General features: G+C 39.7%; 1 protein-coding gene across 1 annotated transcript in view; it reads left to right on the top strand.

Annotated features, from left to right (window-relative positions):
• Positions 1 to 23,951, top strand: part of RTEL1 (regulator of telomere elongation helicase 1) — a 46,080-nt gene that overhangs the window by 6,363 nt on the left and 15,766 nt on the right. The window contains exons 10-27 of the mRNA XM_066198967.1: positions 1,364 to 1,517; positions 1,842 to 1,880; positions 2,511 to 2,589; positions 3,254 to 3,351; positions 4,414 to 4,469; positions 7,074 to 7,151; positions 8,045 to 8,126; positions 11,353 to 11,485; positions 11,806 to 11,919; positions 13,296 to 13,336; positions 14,114 to 14,199; positions 15,002 to 15,079; positions 15,756 to 15,833; positions 17,042 to 17,185; positions 17,942 to 18,057; positions 18,909 to 19,032; positions 20,207 to 20,360; positions 21,955 to 22,109. Of these exons, the coding sequence (XP_066055064.1) occupies positions 1,364 to 1,517; positions 1,842 to 1,880; positions 2,511 to 2,589; positions 3,254 to 3,351; positions 4,414 to 4,469; positions 7,074 to 7,151; positions 8,045 to 8,126; positions 11,353 to 11,485; positions 11,806 to 11,919; positions 13,296 to 13,336; positions 14,114 to 14,199; positions 15,002 to 15,079; positions 15,756 to 15,833; positions 17,042 to 17,185; positions 17,942 to 18,057; positions 18,909 to 19,032; positions 20,207 to 20,360; positions 21,955 to 22,109 (1,809 nt within the window). The remainder of the gene's footprint in view (positions 1 to 1,363; positions 1,518 to 1,841; positions 1,881 to 2,510; positions 2,590 to 3,253; positions 3,352 to 4,413; positions 4,470 to 7,073; positions 7,152 to 8,044; positions 8,127 to 11,352; positions 11,486 to 11,805; positions 11,920 to 13,295; positions 13,337 to 14,113; positions 14,200 to 15,001; positions 15,080 to 15,755; positions 15,834 to 17,041; positions 17,186 to 17,941; positions 18,058 to 18,908; positions 19,033 to 20,206; positions 20,361 to 21,954; positions 22,110 to 23,951) is intronic.

The following is a 23,951-nucleotide window of genomic DNA, read 5'->3' as shown; positions in this document are numbered from 1 at the left end:
GTGCTCAGATGTGTGTTGTTAATATTCATTATCACGAACATTTCTTGTTTCTGTGACAGTTAAATTATTGTAGTTCAATTAACAGTCCTTTGACACTGCTGGATTTTTACAAGGTGATGGTTTTTTTCTAAAGGGTACATCTCCAGATTTATGAGGTGCTTCTTTTCTTGGAGACTTCTGAGAAATCACTGTGTAAGAAATCATGAAAGACCCATTCTCAGCTGCATCAGCTCTCCCAAGTGCAGTAGATGGCAGACAGGACTTTTGTAATATTTCCAAGTCCTCACTCATAGAGGAAAACAAGAAAATATAAATAATGCTGCCTTACGTGTTCTTCCTTTTAGCTGGCTTGAAACTGCAGCTCTTTTCCTAAATGATGAAATGCAAAGGAACATTTGAAATATGTCCCTTTCTCTGCCACACGAAGCCAGAGTCTCCCAGTGGGATTTCTGCTGAACAGCTGTGGTTTGTGGTCTGAGTGCCTGGTGTCCTTTCAGTAAACAGCCACCCGGGTCTGCTCTGTCTCACTAGAGAGACTTGCATAGCTGCATCCAGGATTTGCTCCTTTCATCAGAACATCTCTCTTTCTGTTGAAAAAATGCGTGGAAATCCGGTCACAGTTGTTTGGGGTTTGGATTTGTTTTTCCCTTTGTAGTGTGCTACACTACAAAGGGAAAAACTAGAAGTTCTAATTGATGCCTGCATGCAGAAATTAACCAGAACAGCTTCTCATTTTGCAATAGTTATCTGATGGTGCTGTCTCTTCCAGGTTAATATGTGGAAAATTAGTGATTACCCTGAAATAAAATTAATTTCTTTCTGATTAGATCACTCAGCATTTTTTTTTTCTTTATAACTTATTTCTCCATCGCTATTACAGTCAAATATTTGTGTAGGTTAGGCCTTATGATTTATCATCATTTGTCAGGGAAAGTGATTTTTTTGGTGAATGAAAGTTTCTGGGGAAGCAATATGTGATTTAATTTTCAAAGTCAGAGAAAGTTTTGTCAAGCTTACTAATCCTGAGTGTTTACTTTTTAAATAGAAAGTATAGAAATAGCTTTTTTGAAGAACAAACTGATTCTCTAAGTAAAAAAATTTCCTGCTTGAGCATCAGACAATTACTGTCTGTACTCTCTAGAATGTTGATAATGTGGAAGAGGCAAAATCTGTTCTACATTTCAGAAAGAATGATGCTTACTAATAGTCAAGGTCTTCAAGTGTTTATAAAATATCCTCTGGCCTGAGCTGGAGATGAAAAATGAAATCAAGCCTGGTCTTCTGGACTTCGTCATGTCTGAAACTGCCTGAACAAACTGCACACAGAGTGGTCAGAATAATTCTTCCATTCCTTGTTTTTTAGGAGAAGTTGTGTGAGGAGTCCTCTTCTTTTGACTTGACTCCCTATGATTTGGCTTCAGCAATGGATGCAATAAATGTTGTCCTGGAGGAACAAGCCAAAGTGGTTCAGCAGAATGAAATCAATGCTGAATTCAACATGGAGTTGGCCAGTTCAGGTGTGTTGACAGTGACACATCACTGTGTCTCTGGGATTATAAAGTGCCACTACCAAGAACTGGAAAATAACTTTTAGGGAAAGTTTCTGGGAAATTTGCACTCTCGTTAGTAAATAAATTGTTGATAATTAGTAATTGTTGCCAGACACTGGTAGATTTGGTCAAACCAATGTGACCTGAGGGGTTATGAAGGAGAACACAAAAAATACCTTTCCGTGCACACAATTCTAACCTTCATAGCCATAATTTCTGGAAAGGCATAAGGAAACTGGGAATGAAATGGGTGTGAAACAACTTCTGTGAAATCTTTACCTTTTTCAACAGGACTGAACATGGAACTGGAAGACATAGCAAAGATTAAGAGTAAGTTTATTTTTCGTGTTGTTGAAAATTGTTGAAGCAGTTTCAAAAGGTCTGCAATTATAAATCAAGCTCACACACCATTGCCATATATATTATTTATAACTGAGACATTCACAGAGGCTTAAATTGTTTGGTTTTTCCCAAGAACTTTTGGGAGTGTTTAGTTAGTTTTTTCCCAAGAAGAGAGATTTGGCAGATGAATGCGTCTTTTCCTTCTTTGTTAGAAGTTTCCCTGTTTTCTAATCTTGTCAGTGTGCTGGAATTTCATCAGTTGCATCGTTCTGCTGTCAGAACTTGAAGTTAACAGCAAGAGCTTGAGATATCTCATGTATACAAAGCATTTCCAAGAACAACTTTCCCTGTCTGTGAAGAAGAGTTTAACATTTAGCTGCTGACTTCAGCTTCATCTAGGAATTGAGGTCATGGAAGTTCTTGGAGTTGATTATGAATATTTAAAGTTGATATCCAGGAAATTTGTTTTGATCAGTTTGGTTTGTTTATAGAGTCGAGAGAAGCTGCTCTCTTTTGCATCAGCCTTTGTAATAAAGTGCATTTGAAAAAGTGACTTAGATGTGTCCCAGACGTGACTTTCTGTGCACCCTAACTTTAAATTTTTTAATTTTCCTAAAGAAATACTACTTCAGCTTGAAAGTGCCATTGATGCAGTGCAACTGCCAGCAAATGGTAGTGGAGTCACCAAAGAGGGAAGGTAAATTTCTTCTCGTTTATGTGTTTAAATGTTTAAAAGTACAGCAAATTGGGGCTGGATCAGCTGTAAGAGTTTTATCTCTATTCTAGTTTCTGGGAATAGTATTTATTCAAGGTTTTGGTTTTCCTTAAATCCCCCTATCTGTAGTAATCAGTATTTTTGGAGGAACTCCCTTTTTTAGTGTTTCAGGAGAGGAAAATTCTCTGCTTGGATTTCCTGAGCTGGAAGAGGCTCCTCACTGTGGTTCTCTCAATTTCATGTCATGATATAAGCAGAGGTACCAATATTGCTGTATTGTGTCTGAGGTACCTCTGAGCTCTGGAAGCCCATTTCTAAACTGGTGCCTGTTGAACATGGTAAAAAAAAAAAAAATCATGGAAATTGCATGCCAATCTGCTTCTAAATTAGCAATGGATTATATGTTGGAGAGGAATGATGAGAAAAAGGAATGATGTGGTCTGGGCTTTCTGCCATGGCAGTATTGTGCACTGCCTTTATAAGCAAGTATTTACTTTTATTCTTGTGAATTTTTCATTCTCATGGAGACAGAAACATGTTTTGCTACTTGATTGTGAAATTGTTGTTCTGAAAGAGTAACATTATTTGTGCCCATTTGATTCTTTACAGTGTTTACCCATTTCTGCTTTTTCTTTGTAAATTGCAGCTACATCTTTGATCTGTTTGCAGAGGCCCAAATAACATGGCAGACCAAATCCTCCCTCTTGGAGTCGCTGGAGCAGATTTTACAGTTTCTTTCAGGCCGTAAGTGCATGAACTTTTTACCTGTTTTACTCAGACTTTCCTCTTTAGTGGAAGTAACTGGAAATTTGCATTGTTAGGGGAGACAATCAAATGATAAAGCTTCTATAAGCTAAAATTTGACCTTAAGGACTTATGTCTTTTTATTAAGGCTTGCAGGGTTCTCTGCTGGGGAATATATTTTATGTCTCTTTCTGTAACTGAACTAATGCTGAGAACCACCTTGTGTCTAAACACGAGTGTGTAGCCATGTATGGGTCCATCCATCCACACAGAGGATTTTGGACAGACACTATTTTTCTCCAAAACCACATGGATTGTGGTGTGAAGCTTGCTGACATTTTGCTGATGGTACTTTTAGTGTCTTGAGTTCTTCCTTGGTCCTAGAGTTAAAAGACAGGAATGTAGAGAATCGTATAATGTGTTTGTGTTTGGGTTTTTTTGCCTTGATTTAACAAGCTTCTATTCTATTATCTGTCAGCAACTTGTTCTTAAATTGCTCTTCTGTAAAGAAAATTTTTCAAGTTCTACATGTGTTAAGAAAATGATTTAGCTCTTACCAGCAGACTCTTCAGAAAAAACATTGAAGGGAGTAGAATAGAGACTGTCAATTCTGCAAGGGCATCCTTGGATGACACATCCACCCTTCCTTTTTTCTTTGCCCAGCACCTTTCTCCTTTTAGGCCATTTGCATTCTGGCCTGACAACTGCATCTGTTGATCATTTCTGCTGCAAAATCCCCACCATCAGTATGTTTCATATGTTCTTTTAACTGCTCCTCTAATTGCTGCTTTAATTAGCTCCTTTCCCATTTTTAATGCAGAGGAGCTTTAAGAAGTGTATGTAATTTGCTGGGATGACAGCCTCCCAGTGTGTCAGACATGGAATGCCAGTTTTAGATTTCTCTTTGCATCTTGAATAATGATGAAAAACTTGAAATAAATTATTTGTGTCAGAGAATATTTTGAAGTCATATTCAGTGTTGAGCAATTCAGATAAGGTGTGGTTATACACAAGAGGATGTATATTGGTATTTTAAGAGTAATCTTGTTTTGCTTTCTCCAGGTACTGGGATATTTATCAATACATCTGGATTGCATAAGGTCTCAGATATTATCCAGGTAAATATTTAATGCTGCTTCTGTAAATATGTGAAGGATGGAAGAGTTGGTTTAAAAGATGTGGAAAGATACTGGGTCACTTTTATTCTTGTTGGGATGTACACTTGTGCAATGGTGCAAGTTTGTAATTTTTGAGCAGAAAGCTGCTGCCTGATGGGATGGATTAATCTGATTTTTACCCAGGTTGTTTTTTTACAGTTCTGGTCTCCCTTTCTGGTGATGATGAATTTAAATTTTGGCTAAGCTTTAGCATCCACCAGGTGGAGCTGAGTCATTGAACTTGTTTGCAGCAGTGTTTAGGAATATGAGATCATTTCATGAAATAACAGTAGAGCCTAAAGAATAAAGCAAACAAAAGATAATTTAACTTTTTTTTCCTATTTAATTATTAACTTATGAGATGTCTAAAACAAAGAAACTTTTCAGTTCCCTGGGAACTGAATGTGACACTTGTGGCTTTCTACATAATGCTGTCAGTTGTGTCCCTGTTGTGCACTTCCAAAACTTTGATTATGAAAATCCCAAGCCCCATAAAATTCAGAGGTGCAGTGGGCCAGTGGTCTGCCAAATACATGTGTGCAAAAGGGCACCAGAGATTACCACCCTGTTTAAAACTGAAAAAGAAAAATATATTCAAACTTTGTAGACTGTATGATAAAGACAAGTTACCTGGGTGTGTTTTGTATGGTCCTGGCAGGTTTGTAACACTGAGCTCTGAATGCATGGGTGTTTGTGAGGGTGCATGCACAGTGGCATACATAGGATTTTGTTAAACAAAACCTTCATGTGTGTTTCAGTACAGTAGTAATGGTTTGTGTACACTGGTACCAAATGGTTTGTACTGGGAGATGTTGCTTTCTGAGGGAAGGTCATGTGAGCCTTATTTAAATTAATTTCTCAGGGTTTCAGAGCCTGATTAGAGACAAGAAAATTCAGAAGTAGACAGCAGGTCTCGTGATCCCAGGACTGTTGACCAACCTGGAATAATTGTCTGTGTGTGCTCTTTTGGGCTGTGGATAGATAAAAAGAGATTTGAATTTGGGGGAGAAAGCTCAGATCCCTTTTCTGCTGCTGAGGATGTGCATGTGGACAGTGACTGCAAAGGATCTGACATCTTGAGATGGGTGGGACTAGGACAGAGCTTTCTTTGAGTAAACAGTGTTTGCTTCTTGCAGAGCCTTGTCTTTGAGTCTTAATTTATCCCCAGCTGGTTTTAATTAATAGTAAATTTTTTTCTTCCTTTTCCAAGAGCACTTCCCAAAATGTCTTTTCTACACCATATCTTTGGCTATTTTTCAGAAGTAAATATTTCCAGGAAAAGTGCTTTTTTTTTTTAATTGCTGGGGAACATCTTGTAACTAGCTGAATCTCTTATGAACTTAGGTAATTCCTATCAATATCTGGAGAAATTTTGTTTAGAAAAATTAACAGAGTTGTAAATATTTGAGAACCACAGCTGTTTTCATTGAAGTTGCACTGGGATGCTTTATGTTTGAAGGAGCATCATCTGTAGTCATGAGACATCACATACAGGAAAGGGGGGAAATCATAACTCTGATAGAAGCTTTTAATTTAAAATGTGGACAATTAGATATGGTTACAACTTGATTGTTTTTCTAAGCAGAGTGCTATTAGCAGAGCGACCACGGATGACATTTTAAACTGAAGGAACTCAAAAAATTCTTCTATGCTTGGTTGTGACTGATCTCTTATATAAGAATGTTTGTTTATCCGCAGCCAGAGTCATCAACAGTGTGAATAATAATATTGTCATTTGTATAGTTTGAGTATATTTAGATACTGGCTTGCAGTTTTTGGAACAATGAGTGCACCATGTGGGTAGCAGGAGTCGCCTGAAAGAACCATATTTATTCAAGGTTCTCTGTCTTATTTGATAGCAAGAGCAAGGAAATAAATTTAAGGTTATTGCAGCAGTAGCTTTTGTGGAGACACTTCTCTGTGCAAATACACATTAGGGATTTTACTGGAAGCAAAAATCAGAAGGATATATGTGTTGTATGTAGCAAATAGAACGTGGCCAGTAGGACCAGGGAGGTGATTGTCCCTCTGTGCTGGCCAGTGGTCAAGCCTTGCTTCCAATTCTGTGTCCAGTTCTGAGACTCTCATGACATGAAGGACATTGAGAGGCTGGAGCATGTCCAGGGAAGGGAACAGAGCTGGGGAAGGGTCTGGAGCACCAGGAGCCACTGTGGAGGCTGGGGTGGGGCTCAGCCTGGGGAAAAAAAAGGCTCAGGGGGAGGGATCTTGTTCTCTACAACTCTCTGACAGGAGGATGCAGCCAGGTGGGGTTGGGCTCTGCTTCCAGGGAACAGGGACAGGACAAGAGGAAATGATCTCATGCTGTGTTAGGGGAGGTTCAGGTTGTTTCTTTGTGGAAAGGATTGTCAGGCATTGGAAGGGGCTGCCCAGGGAAGTGGTGGAGTTCCCATCCCTGGAGGTGTTGGAAGAGCACCTGAACGTGGCACTCAGTGCTCTGGGCTGGGTGACAAGGTGGGGATCGGTCACAGGTTGGATTCTCCAATGATCTTGGAGGTAATTTCCAACCTAAATAATTCTGTCAATCTGTTTCCCTCCACTTTCCAGACAGTGTTCAGCATCGATCCTCCAGAAGGAGTCACAACAGGGTTCCTGCCACGTCAGGCAATATCTAAATATTACAAGGTATGGGAGGCTTTGTGTGCTGCGTTTTTCCTCACAGCATTTAATGTCTGTGTGTTGTGTATCTAAGACTTGGAAGGATGTGGATAGTACAGCAAATGATGTTGATTACAGGGAGGGAAAAACGAAGACACAACAACAAAAAAATACCCCAAAAACAAAACAAAGAGCCAAACCACGAAAAACCCCAAAAAAACCAAAACCACACCAAAGGAACTGTATTTAATTTAGACTCTGAAGAGAAACACAATTTTTAAAGGAACTTGTAGATTAAATTTTGAAAGTGCATTAAATGGGAAGTTCATAAAATTTTGATACTGGATATTAAGCAAGAATTGATGTGTTCTTCTAGTAATGTGTTTTTAGTTTAGTCCAGTGCCAAGCAAATGCAACAAAACCACTGAACCTCCTTACTGAAGTTGTTTTAATTTGTTTAAAGTTTGGGATGTGTTGTTTATGGGATGTGTTGTAATGATGAATTTTAGGAACAGATATTTTTCTAGATATCACATTAAGACTTGGTACTATTTTTGTTACCAAATGAAGCAAATCTTTCCACCATGACACTGTTCTACATTTAATCTGTGTGGTTTATGCTGGTGGAAATACCCAAATAGTTGGACTCTTGGTCTCTGCTTGGGTCAGCCCATGAAAAGCTGCTCCCATCATCTGAATCAAAAATGACTGATTGAATGATGATGCACTTTTTTGCTCCTTTGTTATGAAATACTGGAAGCAAAATAGGAAAGAAACAGGAAATTGTATAACCTCAGTAAAACTATAAAAGTGACACTGATTGCATTAATTATGCTTAATGTGAGCCAGATTTTTTTGAGGGATGAAGTGCAAGTTTGTTTCTGCATCCATTGCTAGAAATGTTTGTTGCTTTCCTTCAGGTACATATTCATGTGGATAATGGTAATCAGAAAAAGAAACAAAGGACAGATCTCTGGAATTCATCATCTTCAAAAAGACAAGGTACAGGACTGCCCTTGGGGAAGTTCATGCAAAAGCTAGGTTGAAAACTCCTCAACTGCTCCTTTCTGATTGTAGTAGAAGAAAACAAGTACACAGTTCCATTGTTGATACAATGAGTTGGGGACAAGCTTTTCACTTTCATAGTTATTTCTGAAGGGGGCATGACATGTGCCATCTCAATATCAAAATTTCTTGTACCACTGGTGTTTTGTGCACTGTTGGAATTCTTTTAGGGCAGTGATTCTGGTGAAAGAAGATCATCTCCATTATGGAACTGTTGTTTGTATTTGGTGTAGAAAAAATCTTTAGAGCAGCCAAGAATGGGGAGCTCTCCTCCAACCCTCAGGTTGATACTGAGGCTCATGACATGTTCTGTTCTCCTCATACCAGCTGGATTTCTCTGTACAGCTGTCTTGAGTTAAACACAAAATTGGTGTTGAATAAGGCTGTAACTGCCTTTGGCAAGAAGGGGTTCAGGTACGGTTATGATGGCAAAAATGTTTGTCAAAGGTGGTGTAAGAGTAAATTCCATGAAAGTTCTCATTCTCTGTTGAAATTGTTCACATTGTTCAGGTGCTGCAGTTTGTTGGCTCATTTTGGAGTCCCTTGGGAAGGTTCATGTGATGTGCCAGATATCTTGTCCAGATCGTGTGAATTCTTAGGCAGAAAATGTCGTGCCTTGAGGCATGTTTACCTTTCTGGGGTGACCTACTTAGTGAAACTTCCTACTTTGAGCAACTTCCTAAATTCTTCAGCATGTGTTGTCAGTTCTTGATGGGATTTCTCCCTCCCCTTGTCTCTCTCCTCCCACCTGTTTTTGTTCCTTATGTTCTGCAGAACCCAGTATCTGGAATTGCCTCAATATAACCCTTCTTCGAAACCATGTATTTAAGAGAAAAGAAACTTGGCTTCTAAATCAAAGGCTTATCCTAATGCTCCTATAAAGCAGCACCAAACTTGGCTTTGTTGGACTACAGCATTCATTCTTTCTGATTTTTTTAATTTATTTTTTTAATAATTAGGTTGAAAACAAAACATTTTCAGTTAAAGAAGACAGATGCAGATCTCTTTACCTAAGTCTTCTTAACAGAGCACTCTTCAGGGATTTTTGTAAATACTTTGCCTCATACTTATCTACTTAATTACTCAGCTAGGTACTCATAGTATGTAAGTATCTGTTTCATGTAAGTCCTTCTTTTAAGGACAACAGTAACATTTTTCAAAGAATGAATTTCCAAGAATTTACTGGGTTTGCACATAATATCCCCTTAAACGTTTCCATGAAGTTAGTGCTGTTTGGTAATCTTTAATTGTTATTTTCCTGAGATATTGCTCAATTGGAGTTTTAAGATAGAGGAATAATTCTGAGTAGTTGTGGTTTAAGATGCGTGCAGGAAGAGACTAATGCAAACACTTTTAGGTCAATTCTGGGATTCTGATATATTTGCTTTTCAAATAAAACCAGTATTTGCAAGTACCTGTGTAACACAACTGAATATGCTGAGAACTTGTGCTTTGTGGAAGCCTGGCAGAGGCCAGGCATGATAGATCAAGTCTCTGGTTTCCTATAGTGATATAACAAATAGTATAGAAATAATTCAAGCATTTAAGAGCAGCTGTTTTCCAGGGATTTTCTGCAAATTATCCACTCAAACATCATTCTCTACAAAGTAATTGATGAGGAGAAGGGGCATAGCTTGGGATAGCTGATGATATTCCTGCCTGAGTCATCTGGGAACAGATGCTGTTTATATCAACAATATTGGACTGTTGCAGTTTAGCATTAAATTAAAGTGATCTTATTTGTGATTTGCTCAAAATCATCATGTTGTAAATTATTAGCAAGCCATTTCTCCTTGCTTAGCTGTTGTTGTACCGGGAATGGAAAAAGCTTCTGCAGAGGTCAGCTTTGTTTAACACCCAACCCTTCCTGCTGGTGAATGCAACCTTGAAAATGGTTGAAAATTTTTTTTAAGCTTAAAGACAATTGCAGCACACCAGGCTAAAAATGTACAGCAGTCCCAGCTTGTCCAGGAACTGGTGCCAGGCAGTTGTCATGAAAATGAAATGTCATTTCAGTTACAGAAATGTGTTTCCAGCTGAGCTCCAGAGGAGCAGACATGAGAGGTTGGTGTCCTTTTCCAGGCCATCCCAAACCAGCCCAGTTTGCGTTTGTGCTGGGATTTCTTGGGTTCCTGGCTGAGTGACTTTGTTCTTGTCTGTAGATACTCACTGGCCTGCCCATACGCAGATCCAAACTAATTTGCACCAACTGTTAGTGTGAGTTAGAAAGATACAGAATTTGCTGAATTTTGGAATGTGAGTCTTCTAGAATTTGGGCATTGTCTGGATGTGTTTGTCCAAATGAGATGTAAGGGTAAAACTGTACCTAAGAGTAAATGTTCATTTGTAATTCTAAGCAGTAAGTGACTCATTGAGCAGATATTAATGGGGATTTCCTGAAAACGTCAGCTTTTGCTTTCAGAAATGAAAGCTTTGACTGACATGTGTAAATTTAAAAGAAATGCACGTGATACTTGGGTGAGAGATATTTTTTTTTATCACTGAAACTAATCATGCAGAGCAGAACCAGAAACAGAAACTGAAACAAAAGCTGATTTTTATTTAGCTGCTCTTGTTCTTGACATGGATATTGTTCTCATTCCCTTGTGCCTGTGTCTCTGAGAAGCTGATGCAGTTTCAGCAGGTTGAGCTGAGCAATGAAAGAAATGACTGATGCGATTTATTTATTTTTCTTAATATTCTTTCTGTTGATAACTTACATATTTTCAGAGTCACACCCTAAAATACGTGTGTGTGTGTGTGTGTGTGTGTGTGTGTGTGTGTGACCACATCCCACAAAAGATTTGGGCAGAAATTGTAACATTTGGGAGTTGACTGTGGGGAAAGTGGGAAGTTTAGGTGAATGATTTATAGCCTATATAGATATATAGGAAGTTCCTCATAGAGAAGTTTTTTTTTTTTCAAGCAAGTGCAAGGTTGGATATACTTTCTTATTAGATTACGAGGCACCAGTGATGTTTTAACTAAAAATCATTAAATCTGGGAAGAACCAAAGCAGGACATACCATTCATCTGGAATTTTAACTTTGGTTGCGGTCTGGTTTACTCTCAGAGGTTCAGGTGCAATGTGCCATGTGCTGGTCATAGTTTGGTTTTTCCACTTTGACTGACTGACTTAGTGTTTTCTCTTTATTTAATGCAGGGAAGACCTTAAGCTATTGGTGTTTCAGCCCTGGGTACAGCATGCACGAGCTCGTTCGGCAGGGAGTCAGGACAATCATCCTCACCAGTGGGACACTCTCCCCCCTCTCATCATTTACAATGGAAATGCAGATGTGAGTACCTGGGTGTGGGAACATTGCCATTCCTGAAAAATGCACAATCTACTCTCGTGGGTTTAGGTTTTTTCTCAGGATTTTAAAGTGTTCTGTTTGCCTAGAGAAGCTGTGGCTGCCCCACCCCTGGAAGTGCTCAAGGCTGAGCTGAACAGGGCTTGGAGCACCCTGGGCTCGTGGAAGGTGTCCCTGCCCATGGCAGAAGGGTGGAATGAGATGAGCTTTCAGGTTCCTTCCAACCAAACCATTCTATGATCCTATCGTTCTGGAACTGGTAGGGAATCATATGAGTGTGACTGGGATCTTCTTTCTTTCTCCAGCCCTTTTCCTGTTTGCCTGGAGAATCCTCATGTAATTGATAAACACCAGCTCTGGGTTGGGATCATTCCAAAGGGACCTGATGGAACTGTGCTTACTTCCACCTTTGAAAGAAGGTAATGAACTTCCGTGTAGAATCCTGGTTTGAAGTTTTGGGTTCCAATGTTTTGGGTTCTATTAACAGGAGTATGCTAGCTAAGTAAGGGATCTCTAGTGGTTTTCTTGGATAAATGATGAATAACAGCACCACTCCTAGTGAAAATTTAGAGCTGGAGGTCTGGAAGGGATCAGGTACCAAGGCACTGATAGTCCTTGATGGCCCTGACCAGCCTCAGCTGGGACCTGCACCCACAACCATCCCCCAGGAGCTGCACTGAACCCCATCCAAAATTTTTCTTTTGCTGAACGCTTAAATGGCTTGAAGCATGACCGACCTTTGTAATAACTATATTTATATTTAAAACTTGTCACCATGCCCAGTCTCTCTTTCACCTCTGCGTTGCCTACTTAAGGAAAACATGTCCAAATATTTGTCAAGCTTTTCGTCATCATTTTTCTTGCTCATCTGGCCTTCCATCACTTTGCCTTTGTGTATCTGTTGTTCAGAGTTGGCAATGCTTCTGCTGCCAGCAAAGGCTAGATGTTCCATAGAACTGGAAAGGGACTCAGCAGTTGTAATGGACTTTTACGGAGAAGTCATAATCTGGAAAACCCTTAGACTGGATTTCTCATTTTCAAAGTTTTAATGTGCCATTTCAGTTCTGTTGAAGATACTGTCTTTTAAAGAAGGAAGGGTTGGGGATTCCACCCCTCCAAGGCTTTAGAACATGGGGATTTTTTGAAGGAAAGGTATTCACAGTGTTCACTGTGTTTTGACAACATCTCTGTTTTGATACTGGCATTTGTAGGTCTTATAAAGGTATATATGTTGGGGTTTTTCCGTGCATATATAAATTTTCTGGGAAAACGGTACACAAAACTACAGGGCACTAAAAAGAAAGGAACATAAAGGCATGAGAGAACAGGGGATTTTTTCAGTCAGGTCTGGAAGATGGCTTATTGGAGAGCAGGACTTCTTCAACTGAAGATAAAGTGATTTACAAAACAATAACCATAGTAACCAAGCCTGCAGCAACACCACACCTAATTCATCAATTACTTTAAATCGTTGTAATGTTAGTCAGGCTTGGCAGGCCTTCTGGCAGAAATCTCACACGTGTCTTGTTACTCACATGGCAGCCCATTTTTACCTGTGCATTTTGAAGTATTGAAGCTTAGATCATCTTCAGAGCCATCAATAAGAATATTTCATAGTATTAGTAAAATGTAGTCAAGGTATTATTCTTGCCTTTGGTGTTGGTGTTTGCCCCTGGAGGGAGAGCAACTGGGAATCTGGAAATGCTATTTTAGATAAACATCAAAGGAAGTCAGGGTGGATGAAAAACATAGAAAAGGAAATGCAATAGTGTTACTTGATTTTTCTTCTTTGTAGGTTTTCAGAGGATTATTTGTCTTCTCTGGGGAAAACAGTTGGTAAGTGAAGTGTGTGGATTTCAGAAATGGGTTCATGCCTGAGATTTTTGGAAATTTAGAAAGGGCAATGCTAAAGAAGATGCAGTAAGAGAAAGTTAAAGGATTGCAGTGCATATCTCACTGCTGTCTGGTTTTCTGTGTTTCTGCTTGCTCAAGGCAGCTGGGTGCAGTAATAGTACACAAAATTGAGTCCCTGGCTTCATATTTCCAAGTCTGGACTTCATTTTTACTGTCAGGAGTTTCTGTTTGGGTCAACAATATGGTTCCTAAACACTGTCAGGAAGTGGATCAAACTAGGAAATCAATAGCCAGAGATGATGCAGCCAAGGATGAGCAGAGCAATTGAGGATCACAGGAAATCAGTGCAATTTTTGATATTTTAATCTGTGTCAAGCCTGCCTGAAGTCAGCATTTATTGTTTTGGTAGTATTTTATAAATATAACGGAATTACAAAGTCATAACATGCAAGGACAGAATAAAAGAAGAGCATTTGTGTAGCTTGGCTAACATGATTGAAAAGAATCTGTTAAATCTAGAAATGCTTCAAGGACATGGAGGAGAAATGAAAACTGGTTTGGTTCTGTGTTAAAACTTACACCTTGACAGGATTATCAAAGAGTTTAGAAATGAAACAACTTCTAATACACAGTCATTCATGTCAGGAAAGTAGAAAATATTTTAGAAGGAGGCCATGCTTTTGTTTTTCCTCTGAGTCCATGTTCTCCATCCCAGGATGAAAATGCCCTCAGCTACACACTTGTCTTACCTCTCTGCAGGTAACCTTGTGCGAGTTGTGCCGCATGGGCTGTTGTTGTTCTTCCCATCATATCCTGTCATGGATAAGAGCCTGGAGTACTGGAGGGTATGTTCATTGCTCTGCCTTTATTAGGAGGTTTGAGTACATGCATCAAGACAGCTTGTAGTTATTCCATTTAACCATGTTAATTAAAAACCTTCTAGTGGAAGGAGTCACTGCTCATGGCAGGGGGTTGGAACGAGATGATTATTAAGGTCCCTTCCAACCCAAAACATTTTGGCATTCTATGAAAAATTCTTTGTTGATAAGTAAATTATAAAGTCTGGAAAGTAAAATCTCAGGTAAGCCTTCTTTTATTTTGATCACAATATACTGTGCAGTGCTATAGAAAGCAAAAGAATCCAACCAAACCCAAAAGAATCTTAATGTATTATTCCATCGGATGTCATATTTTATTTAGTTCACAAAACCTTTCTTTATTGAACCTCTGAATTAGAGTTGGTCTCTGTGTTTCAACACTTGGGGGAAAAATATGAGCATCTCTATTTTTAATTTGTAACCATTGCAGCTGTAACTTCTGGTACTTCTGTGCTCATGAGTTGAATATCCCTGGTGAGATTTGCTAGAAGAGTTTTGGTTTAAATGCTCCTTGAAAAGGCAGAGGTTTTATGCTGCAGAGTGGGACTGGAGGTCAGTGCTGGAACTCTCCTGTCTGCCTGATGTCTGAGGTGCAGCAACTGCAAGGAATCAGTTAGGAGGTTGCATGTTTCAGCTTCCATCTCTTCCTCTGTTTGGCAAGAGAGGAACAGGCTGTGGTGGGAAGGTGTAGTGACCATTTCTGAGCGTTTCTGTTCTTGTGGTGTGAGCTCACTTGGTGTTTCTGACCTGCTCCTTCTCTTTCTAACAGGAGCATGATTTTGCCAAAAGAATAGAAGAAGTGAAGCCGATGTTTGTGGAACCCAGGAACAAAGGAAGCTTTTCAGAGGTTGATTATTTACATTTCATACCTCTTTTATTTTCAGAAACTGTTTCTATGTTTAATGACCTTCTCTAAGGTGCATTTGGGTGTGAAACACCCCAGGTTTTGGCCTAGGGGGAAAGTAAAACTGAGTGCTTCTTTGAAGTGTAGTTTTTCTATGCATCCTTCCTTTCCTCTCTTGTCTGGCCATGCAGGGTTCAGTCTTCATTTAAATCTGGTGATGTAACAGCAGCTAACATACACAAATGCTGAGTAATCGAGCTGTCAATTCAGTAGTCAGTGTTTGTGAATGTTCTGCAGGACTTTTCCTCCCAGCTCATCCTGCTTTGGATGTTAAAGAACTGTGCAGTGTTGTCCTGTTTATTTATACCCATTCTGTTTGCTTCTTAGAATGATTGATATCTGAGAATTGATTTCCTGTTTTGTCTATTTTACTTAACAATCTGCAGAAACACAGGATGGTCCATCCTCTCATCAGAAGTATCAGAATTTTTTATGCTTACCCAGATGTGTTCTGGCTTTCACCAGTGTTATAAGGATTTTGCTGAGAAAATGGCTTCTGACATTTGCAATTAGTTAAAAGTAAAGACAATTATACTGGGCCAAATTAATCACAGTTTAGATCAAATTTAGTTAGTACAGTATAATACCATTCTTCCTCTCAAACTTGTTTATATTTTAGGTTATTGATGCCTACTATGATAAAGTCACCTGTCCTAAGTCCAATGGAGCTGCATTTTTGGCAGTGTGTCGGGGCAAGGTAATGTGACTGAGAATTTGTTTCATCTGAGATCAGATTATGTAATTGTTAAAAAACCCTTCATTTTGGATTTCAATACATTTCTGTTATTTGACTGTAATTATATGTGGGGAAAAAAACAAGTGCTCCGAAGCTTTTTCAAAATTAGGTCACATTTTTATATGATTCACTCCTGTTTTTATTAAGGGTACACATTTTGATTTCTCCGAAGTGGATGAGCATCATACTTGCATTTCATGTTGACTGCTCACTGAAAACATAACCCATGAGATGAGAACAGCTGTTCTGGAGAACTGTAATGAAACAAGTTAAAACAACACTGCTCCAAACCAAACATAGTGCTCAGCTTTAAAACACTTGCTTCGTTAACTTCATGTTGTCTGGACACATTTGATGACCTTTCCTTTGCATCTTCCAGTGCTGGTAAATTGACTTATGTTTATCAGTCGAAATATTTGTGAAATTACTCTTAGAGCCTTTTTGCTGCTGTTTACTGTGTACCAGAAGATCCAACTTTTGAAACTTTGGTTCCAGTCTCCAAGGAGACTGTTAGAGTGAAGAAAATACTTTAACAGCCCTCAGCAGAGCTTGAGTAGCTCTCTCAAGTCTCATTGCTGGGATCTGGAGAATTGATTCAGCTGAAAAACAGAACGGCTTTTTTTTTTTTCCCTATTTTTTTTTTCAGTCTGTTCAACTTTATTCATTTCACAAAGTGATTTGCCAGCACAGTGAGAGTGTACAGGGGACATGAATGACAAGTACTTGATGGGATGTTAAACAGCACAGCTGCTGGATATGGCACTGTAGTCTGGTGAATCTGATGGCTTTCTGTTATTGCTTTGAAATGATCCTGTTAATTTTTGCTGTCAGAGAAGGTTTGCAATGTTATGTCTTGTCAACAGCTCAGGGTGTGGAAGGTGTTTAATCAAAGGTGTTGACATGTTCTCAATACAGCTGTTCTCATCTAGGAACAGGCCAGCCATTAACAGGGTTGGCTGAGCTGTGCTTTGGCAGAGGAAAAAGCCAAGTTTAAACTCCTGACAATAAAAGAAAAAAAAAAAATCTAGTTGAAACAATTCATTGAAACTACTGACAAACTACACTTGGCCAGGGAATTAATTGAATGGAGAAAAAGGGCCAACAACTGCTGAATTGCTCTGAAATGTCACTTCAAACCCTGTGGGTGATGGAAACCTCTGTCCCTGCAGGCCAGTGAAGGCTTGGACTTTGCAGATGCAAATGGACGAGGAGTCATCATTACTGGGCTTCCATTTCCCCCTCGTATGGAGCCCAGAGTCATTTTAAAGATGCAATTCCTGGATGAGATGAGGAAAAGTGGTGCAGGTGCACAGGTAAGACTGGGCAGCTTCTCACTCTTGGCTGTTTGCATGTTCGTGTCATTGGTCCTCCTTCTTGTCCCAATGGGTTTTGGGTTTTGTCATCCTCTCAGCCTTGTGGGACCATGAATATCAAAAATGCAATCAGCCTTGGGAATTTGTCACAAATACAGCCACCTTTTTTAATAGTGTTGAGGGTTCCAAATTCTGCCACAGGCTTAAATATAAGCCCCAAAAGAGGATGTAATTAAAGTTTACATCAAAATCTTTGTATGTGTGTTATCCATCTCTCATTCTGAGGGTTGTATTTCATCCAGAGAGAGTGCAGGCAGGAAGAATGGCCTGTGCTGCCTGGTTTGGGAATTACTGTTTTGGAAGCGTGGTGGTGTGTGTTGGGGTGTTTAGGTTTGGTCTTCTATTGCTTCAGGCGCAAGAATGAATGGTGTTACAATTTAGTCTGTTCTGCAGGTCTTAAAGAGTATGGTGAGTCTGTTGTACTGCCAAGGCTCTGAGTGCACCATATAGGAAATAGTCTCTGCAGCTGGACATCGCTGCTTGAGTTTTCTGTGTTCTGTAAACCAGGTGTGACTTTTGAGTCTGTCTGTGTGTGGTATTCCTCAGCTCTTTGAGATTTTTCAGTACGTCTGGTTGATACTATCCAACATCTCTTCTGTACTTTTTATTTCTTTAGGAAAAAAATAGTGACTGTACAGCACAGAGAACACAATTTACCTGGTAAATAATCTTAATTCTTCCTCCTACCTCTTGCAGTATCTGTCTGGGCGTGAGTGGTACAGTCAGCAAGCATCCCGGGCTGTCAACCAGGCCATCGGCCGGGTCATCAGGCACCGCCAGGACTATGGGGCCATCTTCCTGTGTGACCACAGGTAAGCCCTGGCTCTCTGGATGCCAGAATATTTTGGGTTGGAGGGAACCTTAAAGCTCATCTTGTTCAAACCCCCTGCCAAGGGCAGAGACACTTTGCCCCAGACCGAGTTGCCCCAAGCCCCATCCAGCCTGGCCTTGAGCGCTTCCTGGGATGGGTTGTCAACAAAATCAACAACTTTATATCCCAAGAGAGGTGTTGGTATTTGGAATATAAATGTGCTGCTGTTGCTGTTTGGAAAAGGCTACAGTTCGTAGTAACAACATTAATTTATATAACAGGTTATATAAATATTTCACTACTTCAAGAAAGTAACTAGATTGTTATCTTCTCCTCCCCAGCTATGTAGTCTTGGAGTTGCAGAAGGAGGTTAATGGTTTTAATGGAAAATAGACCAATTTTTGGAATTCATGTTTGTAATACCACAGGAAATTAAGCAACAACATCTTACGGTCTTGCATTTTTTCCATCTTTCATTTGAGATGGCAGTCAGCAGCATTGCAGTGTTTTGAGAGAAGAAGAATGGAAATGAGGACAGATTATGTTACTGAAACAATGTTATTTATAGCCATATCCTGTATTAACAATATACTGCATGAATATCCATTTCTGTAATGCTAATTAGTATAATATGTGTATTATAGGCAACAGGAGTTTAATTGATAGCACATGGAATTAGCACAGCCCCTTTCTCCTGAGTGAAGGCATCACCCCATTATGTTTACTGCACTGTTATGTCTTTATTTGTGTTGCTACTCCTCGCTTGTCTTTTTGGATAGTGATCTAGGGTTTGTTTAATTAATTGTTTGTTTAACCTGGCAAACAATTCTCAGGTTTTTCCATCCTCCCCAGGTTCACAACCTGTGATGTCAGAAGCAAACTGCCTTCGTGGGTCCGTCCCTACGTGAACGTTTATGACAACTTTGGGCACGCGGTCAGAAGTGTCTCCCTCTTCTTCCGTGTTGCTCAGGAAATTGTATGTGTCTTTTTAAAATAACCCCACAAAATAAATAACAACTTTCCTGAATAGTGTTGGAAACTGGGAATGCTAAGCTAGGTGAGAGATGTGAGGGAATCACAGCTAATCTCAAATTGGAAGGTATGCATAAGGATCACTGAGTCCAGCTCTCTGCTCCTCACAGACCTGCCCAACACAGAGTCACTTGTCACTTCTAAACACTGGAAGATTTACTGGAAAGGAGATTTCCCTCATCTTTCTCCAAGACTGATCTGGTACAGGATGTTGTTCTTATGCTGGGCAACTCATTAGGTTAGATCACAAAAATAACTTCCTCCTCCAGTTCCTCCTAAATAAACATGTATTTATTGGCTGGTATGCAAATCCTGGAACTGATACTGGCATCCAGAAACTTTGTATCTCAGGGAGAAGTTATGTGTGTGGAAGGATCATGCCCCAAAATTTAAATTGAAGCTGACTAGTAATAAAGAGTAATACAAACAGTCAGTTGTTACTGCAGTTCATCACTGGGTCATTTATACTAAAACGACTTCTCTATTAGCATTAGGAAGCTGATGTTGTCTGTAATAGTTCCTTGATTTAAAAAGTAATATTGAAAAAAAGCTTCCTAATTCACTGAAGAAAGTAATAGCAAGAAATGGGCTGGAAGCCAGAATGGGAAATTCTTTGCTCCCAAAAGGGAGGTTAAGATTAAAATTAGCATTTAAAATTTCATATACAGGCTTGGACAACTTCCTGGAAGATGCTCTAGCCAAATGCAAGTTGTTCAGACTAATTAGTTACAGATGGATGATGCTTCAGGACTTGATGATCTTTTCTGATCATGAGTGAGAGTTTTGTGGTAAATCAAAACCACAACCCAATGTACTTTGTCAGAAGAAGCTGTTGCAGGGATAGCATCAGGAAATGACTGTTCTTTAGCAGGTCACAATCCTTTTTCTGGTACCAGGTCACTTAGAGTTAAGCCTGCTTACTGCACTACAGCTGTGTCACTTGTGAGCTGTTTGATCCTTTATTCTAAAACCCATAAACCCAGAATGTGTAACAGTCTTGCTGCCAAAGGTTATTTGGGGAAAAGGAGATGTCTCTGGATTGTTGCTGAGATTTTTGGTCATAGATGGAGTGGAAAAGTGGCCTTTGCTTATTGTAACACTTTGTAAACTGCTTGCAGATGCCCCCACCCCTGCCTCAGTGCCCTCCTGGACATGCTGGTTCCCTAAGTGAAAGCAATGCAGCACCATCTACTTCATCTGAGCAGATCCTCTCCCTGCAAAAAGCTAAAAACCTGGATGACCATGTCCCAAGTTTGAAGAGGAAAAGGAAAGGTAATGTTTGGATCCTCATAGATGCACCTTTTTGTTTTAAGCTGAACCACGAGAAGGAGGATCAAGAGGCTAGAAACTGAAATGGGAGAGAAAGCAAGGAGGGCCCAAAGACTGATGGAAAAGTCTCATCAGAAGGGACATAGTTAAGCATTGGAAAACAGGGGCAAACAGTTGCAGTTGCAGAGAAAAGAAGCAGATGGGGCTGGCAAAAGAGTCCCACAGAACAGGAGGAGTTTTTGATGGAGTATCACAGATAGTTTGGAAAATAGGAACTGGAAATCTCTTTTTTTTGCCTAGCACTGTCTTCCATGTGTCCTCCTTCCATTCCGTTGTAGAAGATGATTCTTACTCAGTAATTTGTCTAAGACAACAAAAAGGACATGGGAGCAAAACAATATTTAAAATTCTGTGGGTAGCTGATGCCAAAGAATGGAGCATTTTTCATATCAGATATTCTTTCAGCACTTTAGATTGCTTGCTGGTTTGGAACAGCACAGTGAAGTTTGTTTAAAGCTGTGTTTCCTAATCGGTTATTAGTGGGGGTTGAGTCCACATTACGTTTAAGCCAATTGCTACCTGTAGGGAAGGCTTTATAAACCTTTTATAAAGCTTTATAAAGCCTTACCTATTGGTAACAGCCAGTGTGATTGCTGGTTGTTGTTAAAAGGGATTGCTTTGGCCACCACATTTTTCCCCCTCTCAGTTTCCAGCTGTGCACTTTTTGCTCCTTCCTTTGATTTGAGTCCATCTTTTGTGCAGTTGCAGAGTGAGCAACTGAGCTTTGCTGAACCAGTTTATTTACCTTCCATACACTTGACCTGTAGATCAGTCTCAAAGGATGAATGGAATGTGTGACTGGAGGTGAAGGGAAGAAGCTGCATTTCCTATTTAATAGAGATTTTCAGTTGCATTGCATCAGTTGTAACATCAAACTCCCCTGTAGTCACAGTGATCATAATATACTGCCATCCTTTTCAAAATAGTGATATTAGTGATACTAATTTAACCCTACTTGCAGATCAAAATTCTTAAATTTGAAACCTGGATTCTGATTAGTGAGAATATGTAATTTGGGACCTTGGTCACTGTGTCTTATGGGTATTGATACTATAAGAATTGTAGGCTTAAGGAAAACTTCCTCTGTTTAAAAGTAGTAAATCATGTTTTGTACCAAAATCTCTTAAAAACTCTGGAACTCAATTTTGGGAAAATCCATTAATCTAAAATAATTGAACACAGACAGCTGCTGTAGTAAGAATTTTTCCCATTGATCCTAAACCATTTTTGGGTTAAATGTCACCATCTCTTAAGAAAAAGTTTGAGAGTGATCTGCCAGGTTGTGGTATCAAATGCTTGAGCAATTTTGGAAGTGATGTATTCATATCAAGTGCAGTCTTCTTATTAAATTATATTTAAATTAGATTAAATTACTATTAAATTATATAGTGCACTTTTGCAAGAGGTGGAAGATTTTTTAATTAATCAACACATTTATGGATTGCATCATAAGACTGGGAGCTGTCACTAAATTAAAGAAAATGCAGGAGAGAATGTGGAATGTTAATTTGTCTGCTGTGTTCTGCTGTGATGGCAGTAAATGGAGATGGAGCACCCAGCCTATGTGTGGAATATGAGCAAGAGTTTGTCTCACCACGAAGAAAATGTGTTGGGCTCTTGGATGCCTTGGAGCGCAGTGAGAAGAGCAGTGAAGATGCAGAGGAGGAAACTGATTTGCCAGGAGAGGAAAAGGTAATGGTAAAATACTTCCTTATAAGTAAAATTGCAGGCTCTAAAGCAGGATGGTTGTGGCATCAAGGGAACCAGCTCAACCCTCTTTCAAGAAAAGCTCACTGTGATCAGCACCAGTAACTGCAAGTTATCTTAAGTAAATTAATCAAAGGGTTTCCTTGCCACTTTCAAGTAGATGATCAACGGTATGTGCTTGTTCTGTGCTCCAAGGCTGCTGACCAGGAGGATTCCTGGAAGTTAACCACACTTTCTGAGGAGCAAGGAGCTCTCAGGGAAGAGGTTTGTAAGTACACAATTTATCCTGGGTGGAGTCTGCGTCAGCCTTTGGTATGAGAACAGGTATTGAATTCAGAAAAGGGTGGGAGAGGGTTTATGGATTAGAAATTACATTTTCAGATGAAAATCTTTGATTAGCCCCAGAGTAAGAATGTTGCTGACTTGTGGAATATTTTATCTGAATTAAAAATCCACTATCACGTAAAGATCAACAAAGCTGCTTCTGTGCTGTTAGTTTTCTTTCTGCTTGGATTGGTATTTTTGATACATCAGTGATTGGGCTGTGTAATCCCTGTTTGCAGTAGTTGGAGGTTGGCTCCCTTACCTGGCTGGAGTATTTTACTTGCAGACCCAATTCATGGGTTTCAGCAATGCCTATTGCAGCATTCTTAAGTACTTTCCTTAGGGGAAGAATGCCTGAGATAAAATGTGTAAATGTAGGAGTATCTGGGGAATATCTGCGTAGGCCCAAGAACATGAACGGAGACACGTACAAAACAGAGGGAATGTGTAAAGAGCAGCAAATATTTAACTTGTGTTCAGCCAAATGGGAAATGGGCTCCGTCACCCTTTGGGTGGCCATGACATAGACACCAAAACCCATTCTTTGGAAAGCCTGGCACATTTCCAGGGACTTGGTAACTCAGCTACGGAGTATTTCTAACACAGCTGCAGTGCTTTTGGCAGAGCTCGGCATTTCCTGGAGTCAAATAAGATGATAGCCCCGGTAGTTTGGCACTTGTTCAGGTCACTTCCTATTTGCATATTTGGCTTTGCTGCCTGTCTGAGGCTTGTGGAGAGCTCTGAGGTCACCCTGTGCTGCTCCCAAATTGGTGACCCAGCCCCAGCAGTCTGATGAGTGTACTCCTGAGACAGGCTGTGGCTCTCAGGCAGCTTTCGCTCTGAGTCCAGCACTGAGCACTGGTTTTGGACTGAGGATGGGGTTGGTGTAATTTCTTGTCTTCACCATCCAGCACAGTGTCTGTGTTATCATTTTTCCTTTTATCTAATTTACACTGTACTCTTGTTCCCTAAATAATGAAAGTTTAGCTGCTCTCATTCTGAAAGAATTTGCTTTGTCACTTCAAAAATTCACTATACAAGTAATAATTTCTCAATCCATTTAAACACTAACAGTTCCCCATAGTCAGATTTCCTTGTGAGTTACGCCTCATGAAAACTTGTCTTGGAAGCCTTATTTCTGCTGAATCATGCTTTTCAAGGTGCTGCCTTCACATTGCACAGGATTAAGAAGATGGTTTTGATTATTTTTCTGACTTACTGCATGTATCACAAATATTTGACTTGCTGCTTAAATCCCAATTCTTCATTCCCTTATGTACAAGGAGTTCCAGGCAGGAAGGTGAAGGACAGTGTGAACCACCAGTTACACACAGGTCTGTGTACACTCTCAGACTGCCCTGGAACAGTCTGCTGTGAGTCCAGCTTTGCTTAGTCAGGAATTTGCATACTTAAGACCAAGTTTGTCTTTAATTTCTTCTGGTTTGCTCTCTGTGAGTTGTCCAGTAAATTTCTATCCTCTAGAAACAGCTTTCTGCCCAGGTT

Source organism: Chamaea fasciata, unplaced genomic scaffold, assembly GCF_029207755.1.
Source record: "Chamaea fasciata isolate MVZ Bird 193981 ecotype frontalis unplaced genomic scaffold, bChaFas1.0.hap1 SCAF_17, whole genome shotgun sequence".
NCBI lineage: Eukaryota > Metazoa > Chordata > Aves > Passeriformes > Sylviidae > Chamaea > Chamaea fasciata.
The sequence above is the reverse complement of the archived record's forward strand: the minus strand, read 5'-3'. Positions and strand labels throughout refer to the sequence as shown.